The 23,317-nt window shown below is 36.0% G+C and overlaps 1 protein-coding gene across 2 annotated transcripts in view; it reads left to right on the forward strand.

Moving 5' to 3' along the window:
- LOC131144860 (probable LRR receptor-like serine/threonine-protein kinase At1g56130) overlaps nt 1-23,317 on the forward strand; it is a 78,020-nt gene that overhangs the window by 20,600 nt on the left and 34,103 nt on the right. For both annotated transcript variants that reach the window (XM_058093772.1, XM_058093771.1), the window contains exons 3-5: nt 3,686-3,757; nt 3,907-3,978; nt 20,486-20,557. In XM_058093772.1, the coding sequence (XP_057949755.1) occupies nt 3,686-3,757; nt 3,907-3,978; nt 20,486-20,557 (216 nt within the window). The remainder of the gene's footprint in view (nt 1-3,685; nt 3,758-3,906; nt 3,979-20,485; nt 20,558-23,317) is intronic.

Raw genomic sequence — 23,317 nt, forward strand, 5'->3', positions numbered from 1 at the left:
CAGAATCAATCATCACCTCCAAAAACTGGTCATTTGGAAATCCCATGTAATCCTTCTACTGCACTTCCAGTTGATCAATCTACTGACCTTGATGTACCTATAGCCATTAGGAAAGGAGTTAGAACCTGTACCACACACCCCATTGCCAAATATTTATCATACCATAAACTTTTTTTCTCTCATAATCATAAGGCATTTACATCTAATATTTCTCACCTATTTGTTCCTAGGACCATTCAGGAAGCTATGGATCATTCGGATTAGAAGTTAGCAGTTCTTGAAGAGATGAATGCACTACGGAACAACAGTACTTGGGAAATTGTTGATTTGCCAAAGGAAAAGAAAACTGTTGGTTGCAAGTGGGTGTTTACAGTTAAATGCAAGGGAGACGATGGTATAGACTCATTGCAAAAGGGTTTACACAAACATACGGAATTGACTATCAAGAAACTGTTGCTGTAGTGGCCAAGATAAACTCAATCCAAGTGTTACTCTCCTTAGCTGTAGATTCTAACTGCCCCTTGCACTAGTTGGAAACTTGGATGTAAAGTATGCCTTTTTAAATGGAGATCTAGAGGATGAAGTGTTTATGCAATTACCACCACGTTTTGAAGGTAGTCTTGGTAGAGATAAGGTGTGTAAATTGTAAAAATCATTGTATGGGCTCAAGCAATCTCCGAGAGCTTGGTTTGAACGCTTTGGGAAGGCTGTAAAGGGTCATGGTTACAGCCAAGGTCAAGCTGATCACCATATGTTCTATAGCACTCAAGTGAAGGGAAGATTGCTATTCTAATTGTGTATGTTGATGATATCATTTTGAGAGGTAATGACAGCAAGGAACTTGAGAAATTAAAATAGATGCTTGCTAATGAATTTGAGATTAAAGACTTGGGTGACTTGAAGTATTTTCTCGGTATGGAATTTGCAAGGTCCAGAAAAGGTATTTTTGTTTCACAAAGAAAATATGTGCTTGACTTGCTTGGAGAAACAGGTTTACTAGGGTGTAAAGCAACTGAGACACCTATAGAGACTAATCTTAAACTACAACCTGCCAAGCCTGAGGAAGTAACCAATAGAGACCAATACCAAAGATTGGTTGGAAGGCTAGTTTATCTATCACATACATGTCCTGACATAGACTTTGCTGTCAGTATGGTAAGCCAATTCATGCACTCACCAGGGCTTGACCACTTTGATGTAGTTTATAGAATCCTCAGATATTTAAAGGGAACTCCAGGAAATGGTCTAATTTTTGAAGACCATAGACGTCTACAAGTTGAGGTATACGCTGAAGCAGATTGGGCTGGGAGTATAACCGATCGAAGATCAACTTTTGGTTATTGTGCCTTTGTTGGTGGAAATTTGGTTACATGGTGAAGCAAAAAACAAAATGTGGTAGCTAGGTGTAGTGCAGAGGCAGAATTTAGAGCAGTTGCTCATGGAGTTTGTGAAGTGCGGTGGATTAAAAAATTATTGGAAGAATTGAAAGTCACTAATCCGCTACCTATGAGACTATTGCGATAACAAATCTGCCATAGCCATTACTCACAATCCATTGCTTCATGATAGAACGAAACATGCTTTATAAAGGAGAAGATGGAAGGTACATGTTTTATAAATGAGAAGATGGACGGTGGACTGATTTGTTTACCCTATATCTCTACTACTGAACAAGTAGCAGATATACTTACAAAAGGACTACCAAAGAAGCAATTTGAAAATTGGATTGGCAAGCTGGCTATTGAAGGCATCTTCAAACCAGCTTGAGGGGGAGTGTTGGAAAGTTTCAAAATTTATCTAGTCAACTCTCCTTGATTGTAGGAGAAAGTTCTGTAATTATGTAAATCTACTCTCCTTGATTATAGGAGAAATTTCTGTAATTATGTAAATAATCTTAGGAGATATTCTAGGATATATTCTTAGGAGATATTCTAGGAGACTTGTTAGCAATTGTCATTCCTTCCTTTTTTTTTTTCTATTCTTTCCTTTATTATTCTTTCCTTTTAGATTATCCTTGTAGTCTATAAGACATTTAGATTGTACCTAATCTTACAATAATAAGAAATATTATTTCAATTCTTCTCCACTTCTAGAATTACTCTTTACCTTTTTCCTACCAAAACCAACAAAATAAATTGCCAAAACTCCTCCACTGTCTTTGGACGATCCCAACATTCTCCAAAATAAATAAATGACTTGTTCCATTCCCTCCAGGTGAAGTCACAATGCATGAAAATATGCGGAGCAGTTTCTGAGCAGTTAAAACAAAGCACACATACATCCGGAGATAGACCCTTCAAAGGTATCCTAAGCGGCAATAAGTTATTGGTGTTGATACTATTAAGCACAACCAACTAGAGAGAAGCTTTGATTTAAGGGGCCTTTGGCCTTCCAAATAGTTTAATAGAGAGGAAAAGAAAAATTGGTACTAGTAAAAAAAGTCTCACAAAAATATTTGCAGGAATAAAACTCTGAGGGATCCAAGGACCAAGATTGGCTCAGCTTCCAAAGACACTTGACAAATTATTCAACAAGACTAAGAGGATAACCCTTCATCTCCCTAGCATTCAAGGATCTCCGAATTTGAAAATCCCACAAAGGTAAAGGACTATCTAGCTTTAAAGAGGTGGACAAAACAACATTCCCCAACCAAAGTTCTTTCGAAAATACAATAACCCTCATACCTTTACTAACTCAGGCTTAGTAACAGCAGCAAGACTAAATAGCTGAACTAGCCAGTAACACTCCCCTTTAAGCTGGAGCATTGACATCAAATACTCCTAGCTTGTTACAGATGGATTTAACCGTTGCACCCGCTAGGGGTTTGTGAATAAATCAGCAAGTTGGAATTCGGACTTCATATGAATGGTTGTAATGAGCTTCTGCATGAGTTTCTCTCGAATGAAGTGACAGTCAACTTCAATGTGTTTTTTCCACTCATGGAAGACTTGGTTGCTTGATTACCACGCATCAACTCCATAGGCTGAGAATGTGGAAAATCAAGTTCTTCCAATATGTTCTTTATTCTAGGTGCCTTTTCTAGGACAAACTATGAGGCTTAGTGAGCAAAAGTGAACAATACCTCACCAGAGTTGGGTCGATACATAGAAACATTAACATCGAAGTCTTCAGCAGCATAATTGAGCGTGTAGAATAACTTTGGCTCAGTGATCTAGGCAGTAAGAATCTAAAGTGCTCCATAGTCCTCCATCAAATAGTTATCTCGGGATTTATTTGAGGTACTTAAAATGATTTATTCCTATTATAAGTGCCTGGATTTTGTTTAAAAGAGCTTTGGGGTGGGGATGGGGGTGGGATAATTTCTAAAGGGGAAATTTCGAAATTGGAATTTTTGGTAGCTTAAGAAAGCTGATGTATTGTCAAATATATTTTGTTTTTACTTTTATAGTTTGGCCACCTTCTGTGCCTGCAGAAAGGGTGAAAAAGAAATCTGTAGTATAAGTTTGTGTGCAGCTTAGCTGTAAGCCTGATTATTCCACAAATCGTGCAGCCCAATATGTGGGAACTTGTATGGGGAGGGGAAGCCAGCCATGGTTCAAACTGAAGCACAGGCTTGTGTGCAGGATGCCCTTGTCACTTTGCTTTTGTCTCTTCTCTTGAATAATAATCACTCTGCAGATACCTGAACTATATATTGCCATATGACTACGAATTTATTTTCCAGGAGAGTGCAAAAATTGGACAAAAGGGGAGTAATTCCAAAAGAGCTTACGATCTTGACTTATCTCAGTGTCCTGTAAGACGCTTTTCCTATCTTTTCTTTGGATTGGTAATTTTGAAAAATTTCATAACCTAACTGCACCTATCATGAGTCATTTTTTGTAATTGAAAACTTCTTTCAGATTTTTGCGCAAAATGATATCTTCTGCTATATTGTTTTTGCAGAAAGATTGATAAGAATTACTTCACTGGTTCTTTGCCTACATTTATTGGCGATTTATCTGCTTTGATAGTACTGTAAGTTGTTTCGTTTATTTATTTTCCATTTCTTTTTTAATACCATTCCTTTTTAAATGAGGTATGGTTTGCCCTTTTTATTATTATTATTATTATTTTTTTCATAAAACTTGGATACAGTTTATGTAGCATTGTGGTCATTAGTAATATTGTATGAAGTCTCTATGTTTGTTTCTTACATGCATACTACTTGCCTTAGAAGACAGTTTGGCTGATGGATTTTGAACGAGGCTTAATTTGACAGGCTTTTGTTATGTTGGTGATGGAGAAAGTGAAGTTCAAAATATAGTGAGATGAGTCTAAATTTGGTAAAAATTTAGTGCACCTCCAGGTTAGTTTCTTGCTAGTCTAGCCAAGTATCTTTAAATGCAAGTGGACAAATCATTGATTTGTACAGTCAGAAGCTGATGGTCCACAATCATAGTGTCTTTTTGAGAAAGATGAGGTGAGCAAAGCTGTTTTGGGGATGGAGAATGATAAGGCTCTTTGTCTTAAAGGTTTTAATATGGTTATTTATTTATTTATTTATATTTCTTTTTCTAGTGGTCCTGCTGTGCTGAGATGTGGTGAAGTTTACATTTTAGGAAGCTTTTGAGGAAATTTTTTTGTTTTATTTTTGTTTGTTTTTGGGTTAATGGGGTGATTGGTAATAGCATTGATTTGGCTTTATTGCTATGGTTGCTAAATAGGATTGTTGAGGTTCTTGCCAATAGGCTGAGTGTTATTTTTGGGATACTATTTCTAGTTCATGGAATGCTTTTTCTGGAGGTAGACACATTATGGATGCCAAAATGTGAGTATAATCCGGTTAGGTGGGGTTTTACATCTTTTAGGTTTGAAAATTTATAGAAATTTCATTTAGAGAGGGAAGGGATGCATAAAAGGACAAGTGTGCTCCTAAAACATAAAAAGGAAAAAAGAAAACAGGGGAAAGAAAAATATAAAAAAGGAAACAATGTCAAATCAGCAGTGCTAAAATTTGAAAAGCAGGCCCCCCTTATGCAATCAACAGAGAGTGCTGAAAATTAAAAAACCAATTCTATCCAAAAGCGATGGTAAAGCCAAAGGACATCCATTGAAAATGCATGCATTCCTTTCCAAATAAATCTTTCAATATCTTTCATAGTCTTCTCTATCTTTTTTCTTTTCGAGATAAACAAAGAAATTTATTAGGAAAAAAATAATGAAATAATTATAATACAAAGATATCAAGGCATCACCACATCCTTCATCAAAGCAAAAAATACAAAAAGAACATAACAATGGAGAATTACAAAACAACACCATTGAAGCAAAGTCATCCAATCTTGTCACTGAAGGTCCTTTAGTGAAACACGCCAAAGGAAACTACTTGCTGAAAACCAAAACCACTTTGCTCCAAACCAAATTATAAGATGTAGTAATACCTCTAGAAATTCTAGCATTCCTCTCCAATGAAAGTGAATAACCTAAAAATTTTTACACCTCTACAGCACTTTCCTTTCCTTCTCCTTCTCTATAACCCTGAAATTAATGGCACAAGAAACATCCAATGACATGGACAAACCTAGTTCTCACAAAAAGAAAAAAATCCTAACAAATTTTTTCACATATTCCTTGAAAATGGATGATGTAAGAAAAAATGTGGACATGTCTCCGCATTCTTGAGGCATTTGACATGTAAACTAAGAGACACTGCATCAATTTCACTCTTACCCATATTAATCCTTGGGCCACAGATGCTCTCAATAATCTGAAGGGGAGTAGGAATACTGCTAAAAACTCCGTATCACCGGTCAAGTTTCTATATGTGGTTGACTCATTTTTCTTTTTAGTCGAGTTGAAATTTGGTGGGATGAGTGTGAGGTAGAGGAATTTGTTTTATGAGGAAATTGAAATATATGAAAGTAAAAGTGTTAAAATTGGGGAGTACTTAGCAGGGAAATTAGTTTAGTTGAATGAATTTGAGGAGGTTCTTGCAGGGGAGGGAGCTAGTTGTCGACGTAGACTAGGTTGAAATGATTATGGTGGATTGTTCGTTAATCGTTTCTTTTTAAAAAATTTTCCTGGTTTGTTTGTTTTATTTCTTATGTTATATTTTTTTTGAGGACCTCTTGTCCTCTCTTGGTTTGTAATTCCTTTCTCTTATATTTTCATACATTTCTTTTGCTAATTAAAAAAAAAGGATATGGAGGACTGTAGCACTAGGTTTTTATTGGATGTCTACAGGCAGAAATAGAAGATTGGGGTGGGGGAGGGGTGTGATTAAAGAGTTGATACTTATTGTGTATTAGATTACTGGCTTTTATAAGACTCTCTATTGAGAAGAGGTTGATGATAGGCCTATGATTGAGGAGCTGGACAGGCTTGAAGAGGGGGCTCTGTGGTTAGAGAGTCCTTTTGAGGAGGAAAAGTTGTAAATCAAGGGGTTTGAGATGGGGAGAGATAAGGCCTTTGATGGGTTTACTATGGAATTTTTTCTATAATTGCTAGAATATTTTAAAATTCAATCTTTTGAAGATGTTTCATAAATTTTTAAAATGGAGTGATGGGTAAGAATATTAATTATATTTCCTCGACTCCTTTAATTAGAATTACAGATTTTAGGCTAACTAATTTGGTGGTGTTTATAAGGTTCTAACTAAGGCTCTCTATATTATGATTTCTATTTCTCATACTTCTAATGCTTTTATGGGAACAACTAGGTTTTAGATGTACCTTTGATGGACAATTGAGGATGCAAGAAGAATTAGAAAGAAAACTATGAAATTAGAGTTTGAGAAGGCTTATAATCATATGATCACTTGGTGGTTGATACTTTTGAGTAGGATGCTTGGTAGAGGAGTGAATAGAGGGTTTTAGTTTAAGGAATAAAAGTGGGTTTAGAGGATTTGTTTGTCTCGCATTTACTACTTGCTAATGATACCACCCTTCTTTGCTAACAATGGGGGTAGTGTCTTTAATGCTTTAACTATTTTGTCAGTTTTTTAGAAGGTTTTGATGCTTAAGATTAATTTGACTAAGAACAAGATCTTAAAATTTAATTTTGACTAAAATTTTGAAGTTCCAAAATTACAGCAATTTTTTGATGGAAATTTCAATTTTGATTTGGAAAACAATGGAAATTAGTAGTAAAACATGGAATTCTTTTTACGAAACTTTAGAAATGGTTAATAGACATAATAATGTAAGTTTTAGGACTAATATATTACAAATTAAGTACATCTATGTTGTATATGAGGTACAATAGTTGTATGCAATATGTATATTATACATATTTGCAAGATAATGTGTATTAGATAAATTTGGTTAGTATGAATGAAATTCATAAATCAATTCAATATTATTTATTATATAAATAAAGATATTAGACATGACTGGTTAAATGAAATGTTTTTGTGAGTTTAGTTTTTCTTATAATTTCAAAATCCCTTGTAATAATCTTTTGTTTAAAAAAAAAAAGATAAAATTAAGAGAGAAATTTCATTTCACGTCTAAATCTTACATTTGAATTATGAAGAAATTCATTCTATAGTTAAAATTTCAACAAGTTTTACTAAAATTTCAAAATTTCGATAAAGTTTGGACGATTCTTTGAAATTTTGAAGGAAATTGTGAGATAGGAATTGACTGCCATTTCGATTTTGAGGGTGATGGAAATTGGAAATTGGAAATTTTGACAATTTTGTGGAAATTAAAGGCCATGACTAGCAATGGGGTTGCGGGTATTAATGTTGATCCTATAGCTCTCCCTCGTTGCGCTAGGCTGGCTGGTGGTTTTTTCTTTTTTCTAATAGCAAAAGAAAATTTCATTAATAGAGAAAGAATTTACAACAGAGAGAATAAAACATCTCCCGAGAAAATCTGAGACAAACCAGAAATAAAGAACTAACAACAACAACAACAACAACTTCAACAAAACCAAGCTGTAAGTCCCACTAGGTGGGGCCGGCTATATGAATCCTTTTTCGCCAATTTATGCGATCATGGAAAAGAATTAAGAACAACAAAGAGAGAAAGTCATCAAGCCAGCTAGTTCCTTTGATCTCTTTGTAAATCTAGAAAACTAGAACCCATGAAAAATCTAAACTCGAGACACCACGAAGAGGTCATATGCTGAATCTTTTCCCACATCAGCACCCAATTTGATTTTTTTACCAGAAAAGATCCATGCATTATGCTCCAACTATAAACCTTGTAAGACTGCAGATATGCCACACTTCCACAATGCTGCCCTATCTTTCCTTCTTCCAAAACCTGTGAAAGAGGTAGCTAACAAATCTTCCACCAAAAGGACGAACCCAACTCTCATCCATAATACCAAATAGCTTATTCCACTAGCATATTAGCAATGCAGAAGAAGAGAACAGTATACACATACATATGGAGAGAAAGCCTTCAAAGGTCTCCTGACTTGCAACAAGTTATTAATATTAATTTTATTTATTGATTTATTGATGAAAAAAGAAAGTATATTAGATATAAGAAAAAAAGAAGGTACAATGTTTGGAGACAAGGAGTCCACCAAAAAAACAGAAAAAGGAAAGAAGAAAAAACGGAAAACAGAAGATCACAACTTGAAACTAGACAAAATTAACCAAGGAAACCCCTTTCCAAACCATTTCCATCATAACTTACCAAGCTCTTCAAATTCGCTAGTTCCCTTTGACTCTTCAACTTACTAATTTTGCCACAATCCAAGCATATTTCTCTTCTTCCAATTTCACTCAACTTTAAATCCATTTTATCTAAAGATCTTGAAATGCTAATTCCTTCTTGAGAATTTCCTCCATGGGAGAAGACAATATTCCATCCCTATGCTGTAAATTGGTAACCAAACCATCATTTTCAAAAACAGACACTCCCTCCAGACCTTTGAATGGGGGAGGATAAACATAAGATAAGTCCCCCTACTTTTTGCAAGAATCAGAAATGTCCCACAAAACAGATCCTAGTTTTTAACTTTTTATCACCCATATTTTGGATTCTCTTTGAGGCTAGTTACGCTTTTGACACCACGTTCTATTTCTAACTCTGAACCATTAAAATTCTGGATATGTTCCAGAGTTTGTTCAGCCTGATTTGAAATTTGGAGTGCTGGAGACTGGGAATGAATTTCATTATCAAAGGGTATAGCATCCTCCTTCCTGCTGCTCGTTTCTTGAGCTCTCAGAACTGAAATCTGGGTTTCCCATTCTTGAGATTCCAGCCATCAGGCACTGACTTACCCGATTCTCCATTTCCCCAACTAGCGTCCTGACTTTCGCCATTAACCTTCTATATGGAGCCCAAAGAATGAGGTCTTCCCTTAACTCATTATTAGAGCTCAATGAAGATTTACCTAAGCCTTGGGCTTACTTCTTATCACTCTATGCCAAAGGGAAAAATATTCTATGGGGAAGCATCATAACCATTTAGCTAAAAGAGCAGTGTTTTAAGACACCAACTTACCAAGGACCAGCCCCCACCCCTAACCCCACGCCCCTTTTTAGACCTACAAACCTCTTCCCAGCACACTAAGTGGTCCTTATGAGTTATGACTCCCCACACCAAACCACAAGAAATCTGTCATGATTTTTCCAAGCTTGCTAGCATTCCCATTGTAATCTTAAAAATAGACAAGAAATAACACGGAATGCTAGAAAGAAAAGCCTGAATAAGTGTTGTTCTACCCCCAAGAGAGAACGGAGTCTGTAACCATCTAATCTCTTCGCCACCTTTTCCACTACCAGATTCCAAAAATCTGCAGCTCTAAGTTTTGACCAGAGGAATCCCTTAGTAAGTCAAAGGCTAATCCAATAAACCACACCTTGGGTTAGTAGTGTACTCACTAGCGTGCTCAACGGGCACATTCAAAGCTGCTAAACTACTCTTCCTCATATTAATTTTAAGCCTAGGCACCCTCTCGTAGATTTGGAGAATACCCAAGATTCTTTTGAAAGAAGGGCTATGATCATCTAGAAATAAAATGGTATTGTCAGAAAATTGAAGATGAGAAACTACCACTCCCTTTCTCCCCCACTTCTAACCCTCTCACTTACGCCCTCTCTACAGCCTTATATACCATTCTACTTAATACATCAGCTACTAAGATGAACAAAAAAATGGGATAAAGGGTCTCTTTTTCTAATGCCCATTGAAGCACTAAACCAGGACTTTGGTGGTTCACCATTCACGATCACTGAAAACACGCATTAGACAAACAACTTCTAATCCACTGGTGCCAATCCTTAGAAAAACCCTTTCTTGCAAAAACTTTATTTTAGAAGCCCCAGCTTACTCTATTATAAGCTTTCTCAAAATCTAATTTGAAAGCGAACCCTCACTTTTTTTTCCTATGGATACCCTCCACCACCTTATTAGCCACTAGAATAGCATTCTATTTGCCTCCCCCCTACCCTGACGCGACAAATACACTTTGAGCTCTACAAATTGTATTGTCGAGCTCTACACTTAACCTATTAGCTAAAACTTAAGTGATAATTTTATACACACTAGAGACAATACTAATAGGTCTGAAATCCTCTACCTTGATAGGTCTAGATTTCTTAGGCACCAAGGCTATAAATGAGGAATTAATGCTCTTGCTCAAAATCCTATTCACATGAAAATTGGTTAACAGTTTAAGAAAATCACCCTTAATAGCTTACTGCGCTTCCTCCTCCTCAAAAGGCCTCTCTACACCATGCAATTGTTCATCAATTATAGAATTCCACTCTAACCCCTTTGTCATCAGTCTAAAATGGTCCTCCTCTGAATAGTACTAATCGATGAAATCTAACAATTGTCATTAGTGACTCTCCCACCCCCAACATATATCTCCCTAATCAAGTTTTACTTTTCTCCATTGGCTAGATTGTGAAAGAAATTAGAGTTACAACTTACAATCACCCTCCTTAACCCATTTGAATTTGGTCTTTTGCCTCCAGCTCCTCATTTCCTTAAAGATCACCTCTTCCAACTCCTTTATTGAAACTCTTCATGCCTCTTCACTTTTCAAGGGATCAATCTCCTCCTCCTTCCTATCCAAGGAAGCCAACTAGCCCAAAAGGCTGGATTTTCTAATTCTAACGTTGCCAAAAACTTCCTTATTCCAAACTTTCAATTTATCCTTCAAAAATTTCAATTTCTTCATGAATCTAAGACCTTTCCAACCCCTCTCCATTTCCTCTTCCAAGAATCCCTAACCAAAGGCCTAGGAACTGCATGGCCCAACCACATATTCTCGAACTTGGGTAGGACCCCTAACACCTTACTAGAGTACAACAACATAGGGAAATGATCAAAAGTAGTCCTTTGGAGAGCAATTTGGGAAAGATAAGGAAATTCATCCTCCCACTTCCTACAAAAGAAGAATAAATCCAATCTACTAGCCATAGGTCTAGCTGCCCCCCCCCCCCCCCCTCCCCAAACCGAAAAAAAAATCCTCAAATAGAACTAGTAAAAGAAGCATTCCCCAAGGGAAGGTCTCTCAAATCACATTCATTGATTAAAAAATCAAACTTATGCATAGATCATAATAGCAACTTTACCCCCCACCCCTTTTTTGGAAAACCTAACCACATTGAAATCACAACCCATGATCTACCTAGGGGAGCAAAAACCAAAAATAAGAAAGAGCTTTTTTCCAAAAAGAGATCCTAAGACTTGGTCTAGAAGGCTCGTTAATTGAAGGAACCCACCACTGCCCCCTCCCTTTCACTTTAAATAGCACGGAAAGGGGGAAAAAACCCCTTTAGAGTATCCACTTTAAAAATAGACCAGGATTCCCACATGACAAGGATATCCTCTGAGGCATTAGGCAAAGGTAAGAATTCCCAATCCCTACATTGACAACCTCACGTACCTAGTGAACCCATCTATCTATTCTAGTTTAGTTTCTTGAATAAGAATGATATAAGAAAAGTTCTTGTCCAAGACTTCCTTTATCTAGCAGCCTATAACTCTCTAGCCTTCTACCTAACTTTCTTCTTAATTTGACATGCTTACCACCCTTCTCAAACCCATTTGCACCCTCGTCTTTATTCAATGTAGCCAGGTTTTGAAGCTATTTCTAGACTTTCTTCTTCCTCCTTGTACGCGCTGCATCTCAAGCCCAGTTCTCAGCTCATTCCTAGCAAGGTCAAAAATTCCAAACCTAGGTACCCAAGGAATTTTTGTGGGTCTAAGCAGTCTCTCTCACCTCAAATCTAAATGCACAACCCTCCTTCTTAATAGAATTCTCCCTATGGCGTAGAGTTTTCGAATAAAGGATGTGTTGAGTAGGAAGGGAAGTCTACCTTTACTAATTTTAGATGAACAAGGATCCTCCATAAAAGAATCAACCTCCAAACCCCCTCGAAACCAAAAAAAAGAACAATCGAATTAACCATAGAAAGGGAATTAAGCCCATGGCTAGGTTTAGAAGACAAAGGCCCTTAACATTTAAAACTTTCTGAAAGTAGAATAGTGTTCCCAAGAGGGGGTGGGGGTGAATTGGGTTATTTAAAAATTTTAAGTTCGTTTTAAATCCTTTACTTATTTGTTTAGTACTTTATAACCAAAACTTAAGTAACTCAATCAATTAACAATCAAAAACCAAAACACACCACAATTTGCTTGAAAATTTAAACAATCAAACCAACCACACAATGATCAATGCTAATAACCAAAATAACCAAGAAGTTGCAACTTATTGAATTGCTTTTAGCTTTTTGGTAACAACCCTGTAATATGAATGCAAGCCTTGTTTTGATTTGGTTTGTATTGCATTCTCTTAATCAAGATTTCCGCAAATTAACCAACGTACTCCCTTGTGGGTTTCCGTAAATGGTTAATTGAAATGTACTTTCTAAAATTAGGAGTCTTCTTTGAGTTCCAATGTTTAAGTCCTGCAACCTGCACTTAGCATCCACAAATATAAATATAATGCATAAATTAAAGAGTAGGGTAGAGAAGAACACCAAGTTTTTACGAGGTTTGGCTTATCCCTAGCTTACATCCTCGCCTTTGACAAACTACCAAAGGATTCCACTAAATTAGTTCCTTTTTGGGCGGAACAACACCGTTACAACCACTCCTTCAATTAGGCTAGAGTGTGCCTCTCCAAACGATATCCTCTCGTTCGGTCCAAAGATTCAAGCACCTGAACCGTCAATCAATCTACAAGACAAGATTCAAAAGAAGGTGTACAAGAGATGCTCTCAAAAGAGCTGATTAGTACAAATTTAATCTATATACTTCAAAGTAATTCATATATGAAACTTAGATTGAAGCTCAAGAGAGTGTATCGCTGAATAGTTCTTTCAATGATTGAAAGAACTTTCAGAATTGTAGCACAAGATAGGTGATTTAGATCAGCAAAGCCTCAGCAAATTTCGTGCACAAGATGAGAGTGAGAGAGCCTTTGAGTGTTGAGAGCAATTGAGAGAGTTTGAATGCTGAATTTGATTCTTGGTATTGAATTCATTGGTCTTGAGGCTTATTTATAGATGTAGGAAATCATTTAACTTGTTCCCCAAGTTTACTTGGAGTGGTGTCCAAGTTTTAATCAAGTGTGAGCCCCAAGCAATCTAATTTTTCAAAAATTTGTCTGTTATAAAATTTGAAATTTGCCGCATGATAGTAGCCTGATGAAATTTGGTCAGGCGCCTGTCAATAAAATACATAGGTATTTTTCACAGGCAGTAGGGTGGCAATCGCCTGTCACCTTGTGGTCAGGCGTCTGTCACTGAAATTCTCAGTTTTAAAAAAAAAAATAGGCAGTAGGGTGATAGTAGCCTGATGAAACCCAGATAGACTTCTCAAATTGCCTCGTCAGGCGCCTGTCAAGGTCCTGGTAGTAGCCTAACGACCTTCTGTCTGTGTATTTTAAAAACCCTTAAGTTGGTAGCCGACTAACAAGTTTAGTTCAGCTCCTGTCAAGACAAAATTCTGGTTTTCAAAATATACTTGAACTAACTCTCTTTGCTCCTCATTTCTTGGAATATTAATTTGTTTTCTTAAAAAAAATATTTTCCAAGTTTACAATAAGGTCTCTAAGTCTCTTTTGCCTAATGAGCTTCAACAAAAATTTCATACTTGAAATATACTTGAAGTACTTACAAAGCATTTCCTAATGACACATTTGACTCTTCATTGCTGCTTTGAGTTCTCTTTATTTTCGAGCTTCAATGATCCTTGATCTTTCAATATTGAATTTGATATGAGCTTTCAAATCTTTATTGTTTTAAATTCTGAGCTTCATTTCCATAAGTTTTCCATATTGATCACCTGAATTTGATATGAGCTTTCAAATGATTCCTTGTGAAGTATGCTATATGTTTTTCCTGAAACACCACAACTTTGAAACAAATTAAATAACCTTACTTTGTTATCATCAAAAGTAAGAGTCGTAGGCCGTGTTTAGGCCAACACTTTCAATAAAATTTTACTTGTATGTGCACTCTTAGAGTTTGAATGAAGACCATCTCTCTCAAGCTATTGTGGAATTGTTGTTAGAATTCACTCTTATCAAACCCTTCCTCGTCAAACACTCCAAATAACTCGAGCAAACCATATTCTTCTGCGGATACAAGATCGGCTCTCAACTACTCAACCAAAAGTTCCTTATTTGATTCACATATGCTACCCATCTTTTCTTCCAAATTATGATGCCATTCATCTTCTATTTCCCGTATGATAGTGTCTTTTGCATCTCCCTTGGGATTGAGGCCGAAGGAGAAAATTGGTTGCATATTTAGATTCATTCCTTTCTATTCGTGAAAACCTCTTTAACAATACATTTTTCCTTTAATTCTTCTCCACTGAGCTATCAACTAGATTCTGCCCAACCAAATTGTCTAAGCTTCCGTGTATTGATCAACCCCCTCTGCCTCTTCTGCAGGCCCGAGTTGCTGTGAATTTAGTATTGGGCTCTTCTCTATTACCCCTTTTGGAATTAGGCTCCTTTGTTTGATGGCCCATATCAGCTTCAGTTTCTTCAGCTTGTAAGTTTTGGGCCTTTGAAATAGCGGCCCAAATTTATCCAAACCTTTCGACCCTTCAAAAGATCCACAGAAGAGTTGAAAATTTTCCTTGCTTTTGTGTCTATGAGTTGCATGGAATTAGGTCTTGTTGTAGGAAAGCATCTTCCTCAATCCCTTTGATTATTTGAAGTTTCCTTCTCTGCCTCCAACCTTGTCTCAAGAGGTCCTTTGGTCACGCCGACGAAGGTGATGTTTGATGAGAGCCTCTGAAACATGCTAATCCTCTTGCTTCTCTCCTCTAGGCTTTGAATGTTTGAGGAACGTTGTCAGGGCGCTGCCAACTGCCACTGTTGGAATTGGAAGACTCATTTGAGGTTGACAATAACTGTAACAGAGTAGCAAAGAAGGCTCTCCACCTATTTTTTTTAATCTCCCTTAGGAATCTGCTTATCATAAAACTTTCTTCTGCAATCCTTCTTTAAACACATATCTACCTCTATCATTTTCAAGAATCTTTAGGCTAACACTCTTCCTTACTTTTTTGGAGCTTAATCCTCCACAATGTTGGCATCACATAGCACCCTCGTCAACCTTAGAGCCCACATGAGCTCCTCCTTCTCTAGGACAACGTAAGACACATGCTCACCTTCGAATTGATTGATGTGAAATGTTGAGAAGTCCACATGGTTTACAATGACCACCTTCCTCTTGATTTTGAAAGTTGCATGTCCTCCCATCCCTACTACTAGAGAAAGAGGCGACTAAGGTTACAACTAGAGTAGATTTGAGGAATTAAGAAGGAAAAATACAATAATGGGTGTTATAGGAGAAAGGTGGGATGTATTCGGTGACCGAAGAAGAAATTACAGTGGTGTATGAAGGTTGCTGGTCGTGGACAAGAGCTTTCTGGTGGGTGAGTATAGTGTTTTGGTGTTTGAAATATGGCAAGATTTGATTTTTGTGGATGGGATAACATGAGATGCATATTTTTTATGGGAAGGGTTTTAGAAAGAGGGAGGAGAAGGAGATCGCCTTGCTTGTAGTCTTGAAAGGAGAAAACGCCAAGAGCTTCCCCCCCTTTGTATCTTCCAAAAACTTCTCTCTTCTCAAACCAACACCCCCATTGTCCTCACGTTTATCCTTCTCACATTTATCCCTTAAATCTTCTTGGTCTCTCAATTGCATAGACTCTCTTTAGCTTGGCTGGTGGTGTTTTGAGTTACCTCTTACTTACTTTGGTGTGTGTTTAGGGGTTAACTACAAGTTTTTTTTAAGATTTAGTTTGCGAGAAGGCATCTAGGAGGTTAGATGGTTGAAGGGAGGCTCTCTTTATTTTATGTGGTCAAATTAAACTCGTCTCTCTTTTATTCTGTAGTCCTATTTGTCTTTGCTTAGATTTCTCATGCCGATGACTCATAAGATAAAAAAAGCTGATGAGGGATTTTTATCATGTGCGGGCATGGGGAATAGGAGTGGATAGTCTTGTGAGTTAGTATATGGTTTTTAGATCCAAGGAAGAGGGAATTTTTTTAGGATACTTGGTGTCCAAAGAATTCCCTTGATGGTAACTGGTTATAGCAGTTTACTTTGGAACTTAACTCCTTTTAGAATTAGCTTATTCATTGTTAGTCTAGGCTTTGATTGAAAGTGTTAGTTGCTTTGGTTAGAGGAAGTGCCACCTATGTGAGCCCTTGGAAATTTATATGTCATTTTTCTTGGCTCCTTCCACCCCACCCCCCCCCCCCCCCTCTAATTTGTATCATGAAATTGGGATTAAGGAGATAGGGACATTGTGCTGGGGATGCTGCTTTGATTCGAGTTTTTCCTCATTTTTTAATTTGTCATTTGTTCATATTGCTTCAATTTTTGAAGTTATGGATTTCCCTTTCTAGTAGAAATTTAACAAGAATGGGGTTATGACTTGATTTTCTTGTTGAATGTTTTGGGTTCTTTCCGTTGTTCTTTTGGGAAGGATTCAAGGACTAGGGCACCAGATGCTTTTGTGAAATTTCTTACAAACTTTCTTCTTTCATTAGATTCATGAGTCATGATCCTAATGCCATATTTTTCCATTACATTAATTTAGAAAACTAAAATTTTCTCCGACATATGGGCTTTTGTAATTTGTTATAGGATCAAGAGATTCCAAACAAATGGCTTGTTTTCAAGGGAAGACAAAATAAAATACTTTCTCTTTAAGCGTGCATTTTTTGTTATTAGAGTGGAGAGATGTGGTCGCATGTATTTTTACTTATTCCTTCTGGAATTTGGAATAATCTGTATGGTGTTATTTAGGAGCAGGTTTTCCTTTGTTAGATGTTTTATGCTCGCATCTTCAATGGTTCAGCCATTCTGGTTGCTTTTGTTTGTAATAGAGTAGTGCTTCACGCTTCACTTTGCTGCACTGCATTTGTTTTATTTTTTTATTTTTTATTGGGTGTGTTCATGGATACGTAAAGGGATTGTAGAGGTTTGCCTTACTAGGTGCATGATGTTCTTAAGTTCTATTGTTTGTTTGTTTGTTTTTTTTTTTTTCATCTTTCTTTTTGATTACGAGGATGCCTTATCTAAGTTATCTTCCTCTTTGTATCTTCTTCGTTTCTTTTGTTAACAAATTTCTCTGTTTATCAAAATATTGGATGCAGTGTTGCTGTGTTGAATTTGAAACATTTTGGTTCTAAATGGTGAAGTTGGAGGGGGGTTGTCTATCTCTGGCATATTTCACTGTCCTTAACAACTTTGTTTTCAAGTTCAAGGGGGTGCAGTGGGGAGAGATGATGTTGTCGTGCCTCACTTGTACTATGCTGGTGGTACAATTTTCTTGCTATCTAATGATATGATGTTTCTGGAATCTATTCCTGTAGGTCCTCATATTTTATTCAGTAGTCTATTTCTTTTCATCTCAATCAAATTTGGAGAAATGATGTTCCATCTATGGTCAAACCGGCATTTGTTTTTTGGCAGTCCTTATAGAGTTAACACCACTAATATGTTGAAGATTAGGAACCTCATCAGGCTCTGTGTCCTGATGTCTGTGTGATATGGAGTCGATTTTTTTTTTTTTTTTTTTGTTATGTTGGGTGTGTTCAAGCTATTTGGAGACATTTTTGCATTTTTAGAGATTTTGGAATGGGATAATGATGCTAGTAGGTTGTGGATTCATGTAGTCTTCACAATGCTTTGGGGCATTTGGCTAGAGAGGAATGGTTTTGTTTTCAGTGGCCATTCTTTATCTATGTTGCTTTGGGATAAAGTACCCTTTCTTGGTTGTCCTTGGGCTTATTTTCATGGTTGATTTAAATGGTTTTCTGTTTTCATACATTGAGTGGGTCTGGTTGATACTTTATTGATAGTTTCTGTTCTTCTTTTTTAATGTTTATTTTACCCTTTTTTCTCGAAGGAGAAGGATACCTTACTTCTTTGTGTCTTGTCTTTCTTAGTAAATCCTCCTCTATTTTTAACCTATAAAAAAAGAGGTTCATATGAGATGGCTTCAGGTTGATATAGTTGTCATTAAGTTGGCATGAGTTGTTCTTGTTTACCTTTCAAACTGGCAGGACTTGTCATCAAGTTGTCATGTTTGTGATCAAGTTTTCATCAAGTTGGCTTGTTTAGTGGGCTTTGTCCTTAAGATGCACTTAGTATATTTTGGGCTAGGAAAAATTTATTGTAGGCTTTTTCATGTCAATTAAGTGCTTATTTTCTTCTCTTGTAAATGTTAATGTGCTGTCACGCATCTTTATTAGATTCATAACAGCAAAGGGCTAATAGCTTGATATTTTGATTAGAAAACTATTTAACTATGCTCCAGTTTGTTGATGATATTGGATTACTTATTGGGCAGGAATCAGCAAAATATTTGAGGCTATCTTTTATTGAGTATTTAACATAATTGTCCAGGGTGCCATCAGGCAGGAATTACCATTATTGCTAGTATTGTTGAAGTTTCAAAAATTCACTGACTTTGGTTGAGATTTGTTGATCTATGAACGTGTTGAAGGAAATTTGGAAAAATTAATATTGCACGATATAAGGCGCTTGATGTTGATTTGGAAGTATTTATTGATGCAACTAAATATGGAGATTTTAGGAGAGGGATAAACAGTAACATATTCTTAAATGGTATTTGGATCTTGAATGCTCTTATAGAGATTAACTGAAACTCATGTTGGAATATTTAAGTCTTTGTTAAGAAGCATTTAGCATTTAAAGTTTCAGACTAAGTATGATTTCACTTGTGTCATCCAATTTTTAAAGATAAATTTCCAATAGATATGGATGCATATGATGGTACCTATCATTTTGCCATAAATCACAAAGATTTACTACTTACTAGTAGTTAGCTGTAAAAATTTCTTAGGACTGTCCATGAATGTTCAAAACTTTATCACTTATATGCATTTATCTATTTTTATGGAAACTTTTAATTTATAAAAATTAGTAGTTATTTTACAAATAAATTTCATTGTTGATAACTGAATTTCAGGTTGTAAATTATAATATCACATGAAAAATGGATTATTAATTCTTTGGGTTTGTTGTGAAGGGCTTTTGTGTTGTTAGATTGAAGGGGAATTTTTGAGTTATGGAATTATAAAAATTAGTAGTTATTTTCAGGTGGCATGAACATTGTCAGCATAAGCTAGTCTTAGCATTTGCATGAGATTAGCCAATGCTAAATGCAGCAGAATTGGTGGAACACATTGAAACACATTAAATATATTCTTTTAACCTGTTAGGATAGCAACTTATGGCATGTTTTCTTACTCGCTATATGGCAGCATTTTTGTGTCCTACCTCCTTAAATAATCTTTGGATTTAAAATATTGTGCAACCACTACTTAACTGAGTAATTTTATTCACGGATTCCCTTTCAGTGTATCAAATTTTATGGTGTACAGATTTCCATTTTAACGAATCATACTCATAATAGGATACTAATTAAAAAATATATATTTTCTTTTTTAGATAACGGAAGAGAGGAAAGGGATATTACAACCAAAATGAGGACAAGCAACCTCAAGAAAGAGGAGAACAAGAAAATGGAAACAAAGAAAAAATTTAAACAGTTAAACTAATAATTTAAATAAGAAAATCCCTCTTTAAACCCTATTTGTGTTGTTTCACTGGCACTTTAAATTTGCTAATTCTTGCTGATCCTTCTTCAACTTGGAAGTATTATTCACTAAGATAAAGGAAACTAGTCAAGCTATTACATTCTTATATGCAAATATGACTTTACATTTTGAGGACCAAAGAAGTCATGGTTGTATCATGTATGGTTGTCGGGTAGTCTTAGATTTCTGTTCAGTTTTACTCAATTAAGATCTTGCATGATGCAAAACTACCTTTCAATTACTGATGTATCTTGCCTTATTGATTTTAATATTCAAAATTTAAAGCAAAAATTTACGTGCTTGGTTGTTACATGATGGGTAGCTGCAGAAACTTTTTTTTTTATGTATAATCGTATCTGATTTTTATAGTTTATGGTGAAGGCTTGGCAAAATTTTTTTTGATTATTGTGCCTGCTTAATTTTGTTTATTGGTTCACCTGATCTTTTCTTGTTTAATTTTCTCAGCACAGTTAGCCACAATGCATTCTATGGAGCCATCCCGAAGGAGCTTGGAAACCTCAAGGAGCTGAGATTGTTGTAAGTTTTAATTAATTTTTTGCAGTTAAATGTGTATTATCTTAGTGGAACTAAAAGATTGACAGGAGTTCTACCTAGTAGAGCGAATATAGAGCTTAAAAAGCTGGGCAACCACTTCATATCTTCTATTAATTTGTCTTGAAGAAAGTCGCAATAGTTTTATGGTAAAGAACAAGCAACCTTGTGAAATGAGAAGAATAAATACTCACACAGATGCAAGTAGTAAATGTCCCTTTTAATCAATTACATATTTGTGACATTTGACAACAAAGATGTTCAATAGCATTTCATTTGGATTGATAAATCGCTCAGTGGTCCTAAAACCTGTCAGTAAGGAAAACTTGGAATTGATATTGTTTAGAACTTCAATGCTGTAGACATGCAGTAACTTGCCTAAATGATCTTTTAAAAATTTGCTGCTGTTTTGCTTTCTTCATTGATGTGCCAACAACAGCTTGCTCCACTATCAGCCGACTGCTGATCCTCATATCAGCAAAGAAGTTAAATTAATTCATTTGTATTATTGAAATTCTATCATTGGTTGTATGGAAATGAATTATATTGAATTATCTCTGTGTGTTTCTGATCAACGAGTTAAAAAGATTTTTGACGGGCAGAGATTGACAGGAATTGTTCTATCACATTTCTTTAACTGTTTTTAACATGAGGAAAAAAATTAAACAAAAAAGATTCATCATGGATTCTCCCAAATGTTCATAGAAGACAAGAAAACTATTATGCTTGAAGTGGCCAGTGGTTCAGAATATTGGAGAAATCTGGGCGACCGGGGGGGGGGAGAGTGTCACTTGTATTTTTCTGGAAGACTATTACAAATGGTATGGCAGCAATTGCATCTTTGGTCACAAAAATCTGAATACCGACCCATGGGTTAGAACCTTTATAACTCTGACAAGTTTTGTACTCAGAAGATTTGTTAGCAACAAATTGGCGCATCTAATTCTTGTTGTAAAATTTGTAGCTGGACCTGTTGGGGGGGGGGGAGTTTGGGGGACTCTTCTTTGAGACTTCCATATGGAAAGGAAGCTTCAGGGTGGTAGTAGTTCTTCAAGGCACTGGACATTGGTTGAAAAGTTTTAAAAGGAGCAGTCAGTGCTTGGCTCTGAACATCTTGAGGAAGCATAGTCTAAACTCTAAACTACTTTACACTTTAAACCTAGCACATATTATAGTAAGGCTTACGCATTTGTGTAGAAGGTATACCTTTTGTGCTTTCCTCATTGAGGCTTATGCACTTTGACCTTGTGAATTTTAAATTAAATTTGGTTTTAAAGTAGGCTAGAAAAATTTAATGACATGTATGTAAGAAAGGACTAAGGATTTGAGTGAATCTCTAAGACCGAACCTCAACCTTTCCAAAACAATTGAAAGTTGCATCTTTGTTGATGGGCCAATTTCAACCTCTTGATGTTACAATTATCTGTTGGCAGGGTTATTTGAATGATGTTAAGTTTATATGCTTAGCATGACAAGAAAAAATATTTTACAAATCTGAGTAGGACAGAAGAGTAGGATGTTTAAGGTATTAACGCTGGAGCAATTAATGCTGTCGTAGATAAATTCTAGGTTTCCCTGCAAATAAGGAGACAAGGAAACGTGAACTTTTTATTAATTCAAAATGGTGTGTATGACCAGTGGCCTTACACGGGGTTTAGGATAAGTTGGAGGAAATGGGTTTGAGGGTGTTTCTCATCTGTATTTTTTTTGGTTGATGAATGAAGAGTCCAAATCTTGGTCACACTAGGGCCTCTAGGTGTCTTCGACAAGAAAATCCTTTATGCTCTTTTTATTTACTCCTGTGGCCCATGTTGAGTAGAATTATTGAAAGAGGTGTTAGTAAAGATTTGATAGAAGGGATGAATCTAGGACATGAGGATTTGTTTATCTCACAGTTATAATTTGTAAATGATACTATTCTTTTTTTGTTGAAGGATGTGCATAGCTTCTCAAATATGCTAATTGTCTTGCAAGTATTTGAAATTGTATTGGGATTAAGAATTAATTTTTTGAAGAGTTGTAAGAATTGTGTTGAATAATTGGGTAAAATGGAAGACCTAAACTCAATGATAGGTTTCTCCTTCTACTTATAAATATATGTCAAGTACAAGAGGAATGACCATAATACCCTTACTAACTCACACTTATTACAAACCAAACTCGAACAATTAATAATAGTGCTAAATGACTAAATAACCATTAATTCTCCCCCTCAAGCTAAAGCATATATATCATATGCTCCTAACTTGTTATAAATGAATTTCACACAAGCACCTCCCAAGGCTTTAGTGAACAAATTAGCAAGTGGAAACTCGGACTTCACATGAGTGGTTGTAATGAGCTTCTTTACAAGAATCCCTAGATTAAAATGGCAATCAACTTCAATGTGCTTTGTCTGCTCATGGAAGATAGGGTTGGAGGAAATATGAATAGCAACTCGATTATCACACATCAACTCCATAGACTAAGAATGTGGAAAACCTAGTTCTTTCGACATGTTCTTCAACCAAATAAGTTCACATGTAGTATGCGCCATAGACTTGTATTTAGACTTAGCACTCGACTTGGCTCCCACAATTTGTTTCTTACTTTTCCAAGACACAAAATTACCACTGACAAAGATACAATACTCGATTGTGGATCTTTGGTCGCAAGGTGACCCGACCCAATCTGCATTTGTGTATATCCATGAATATGAGTGTGCCCTGATCATGATATAAAAGACCTCTCCTTGGTGCACCTTTG

This window comes from Malania oleifera, chromosome 12 (assembly GCF_029873635.1).
Source record: "Malania oleifera isolate guangnan ecotype guangnan chromosome 12, ASM2987363v1, whole genome shotgun sequence".
NCBI lineage: Eukaryota > Viridiplantae > Streptophyta > Magnoliopsida > Santalales > Ximeniaceae > Malania > Malania oleifera.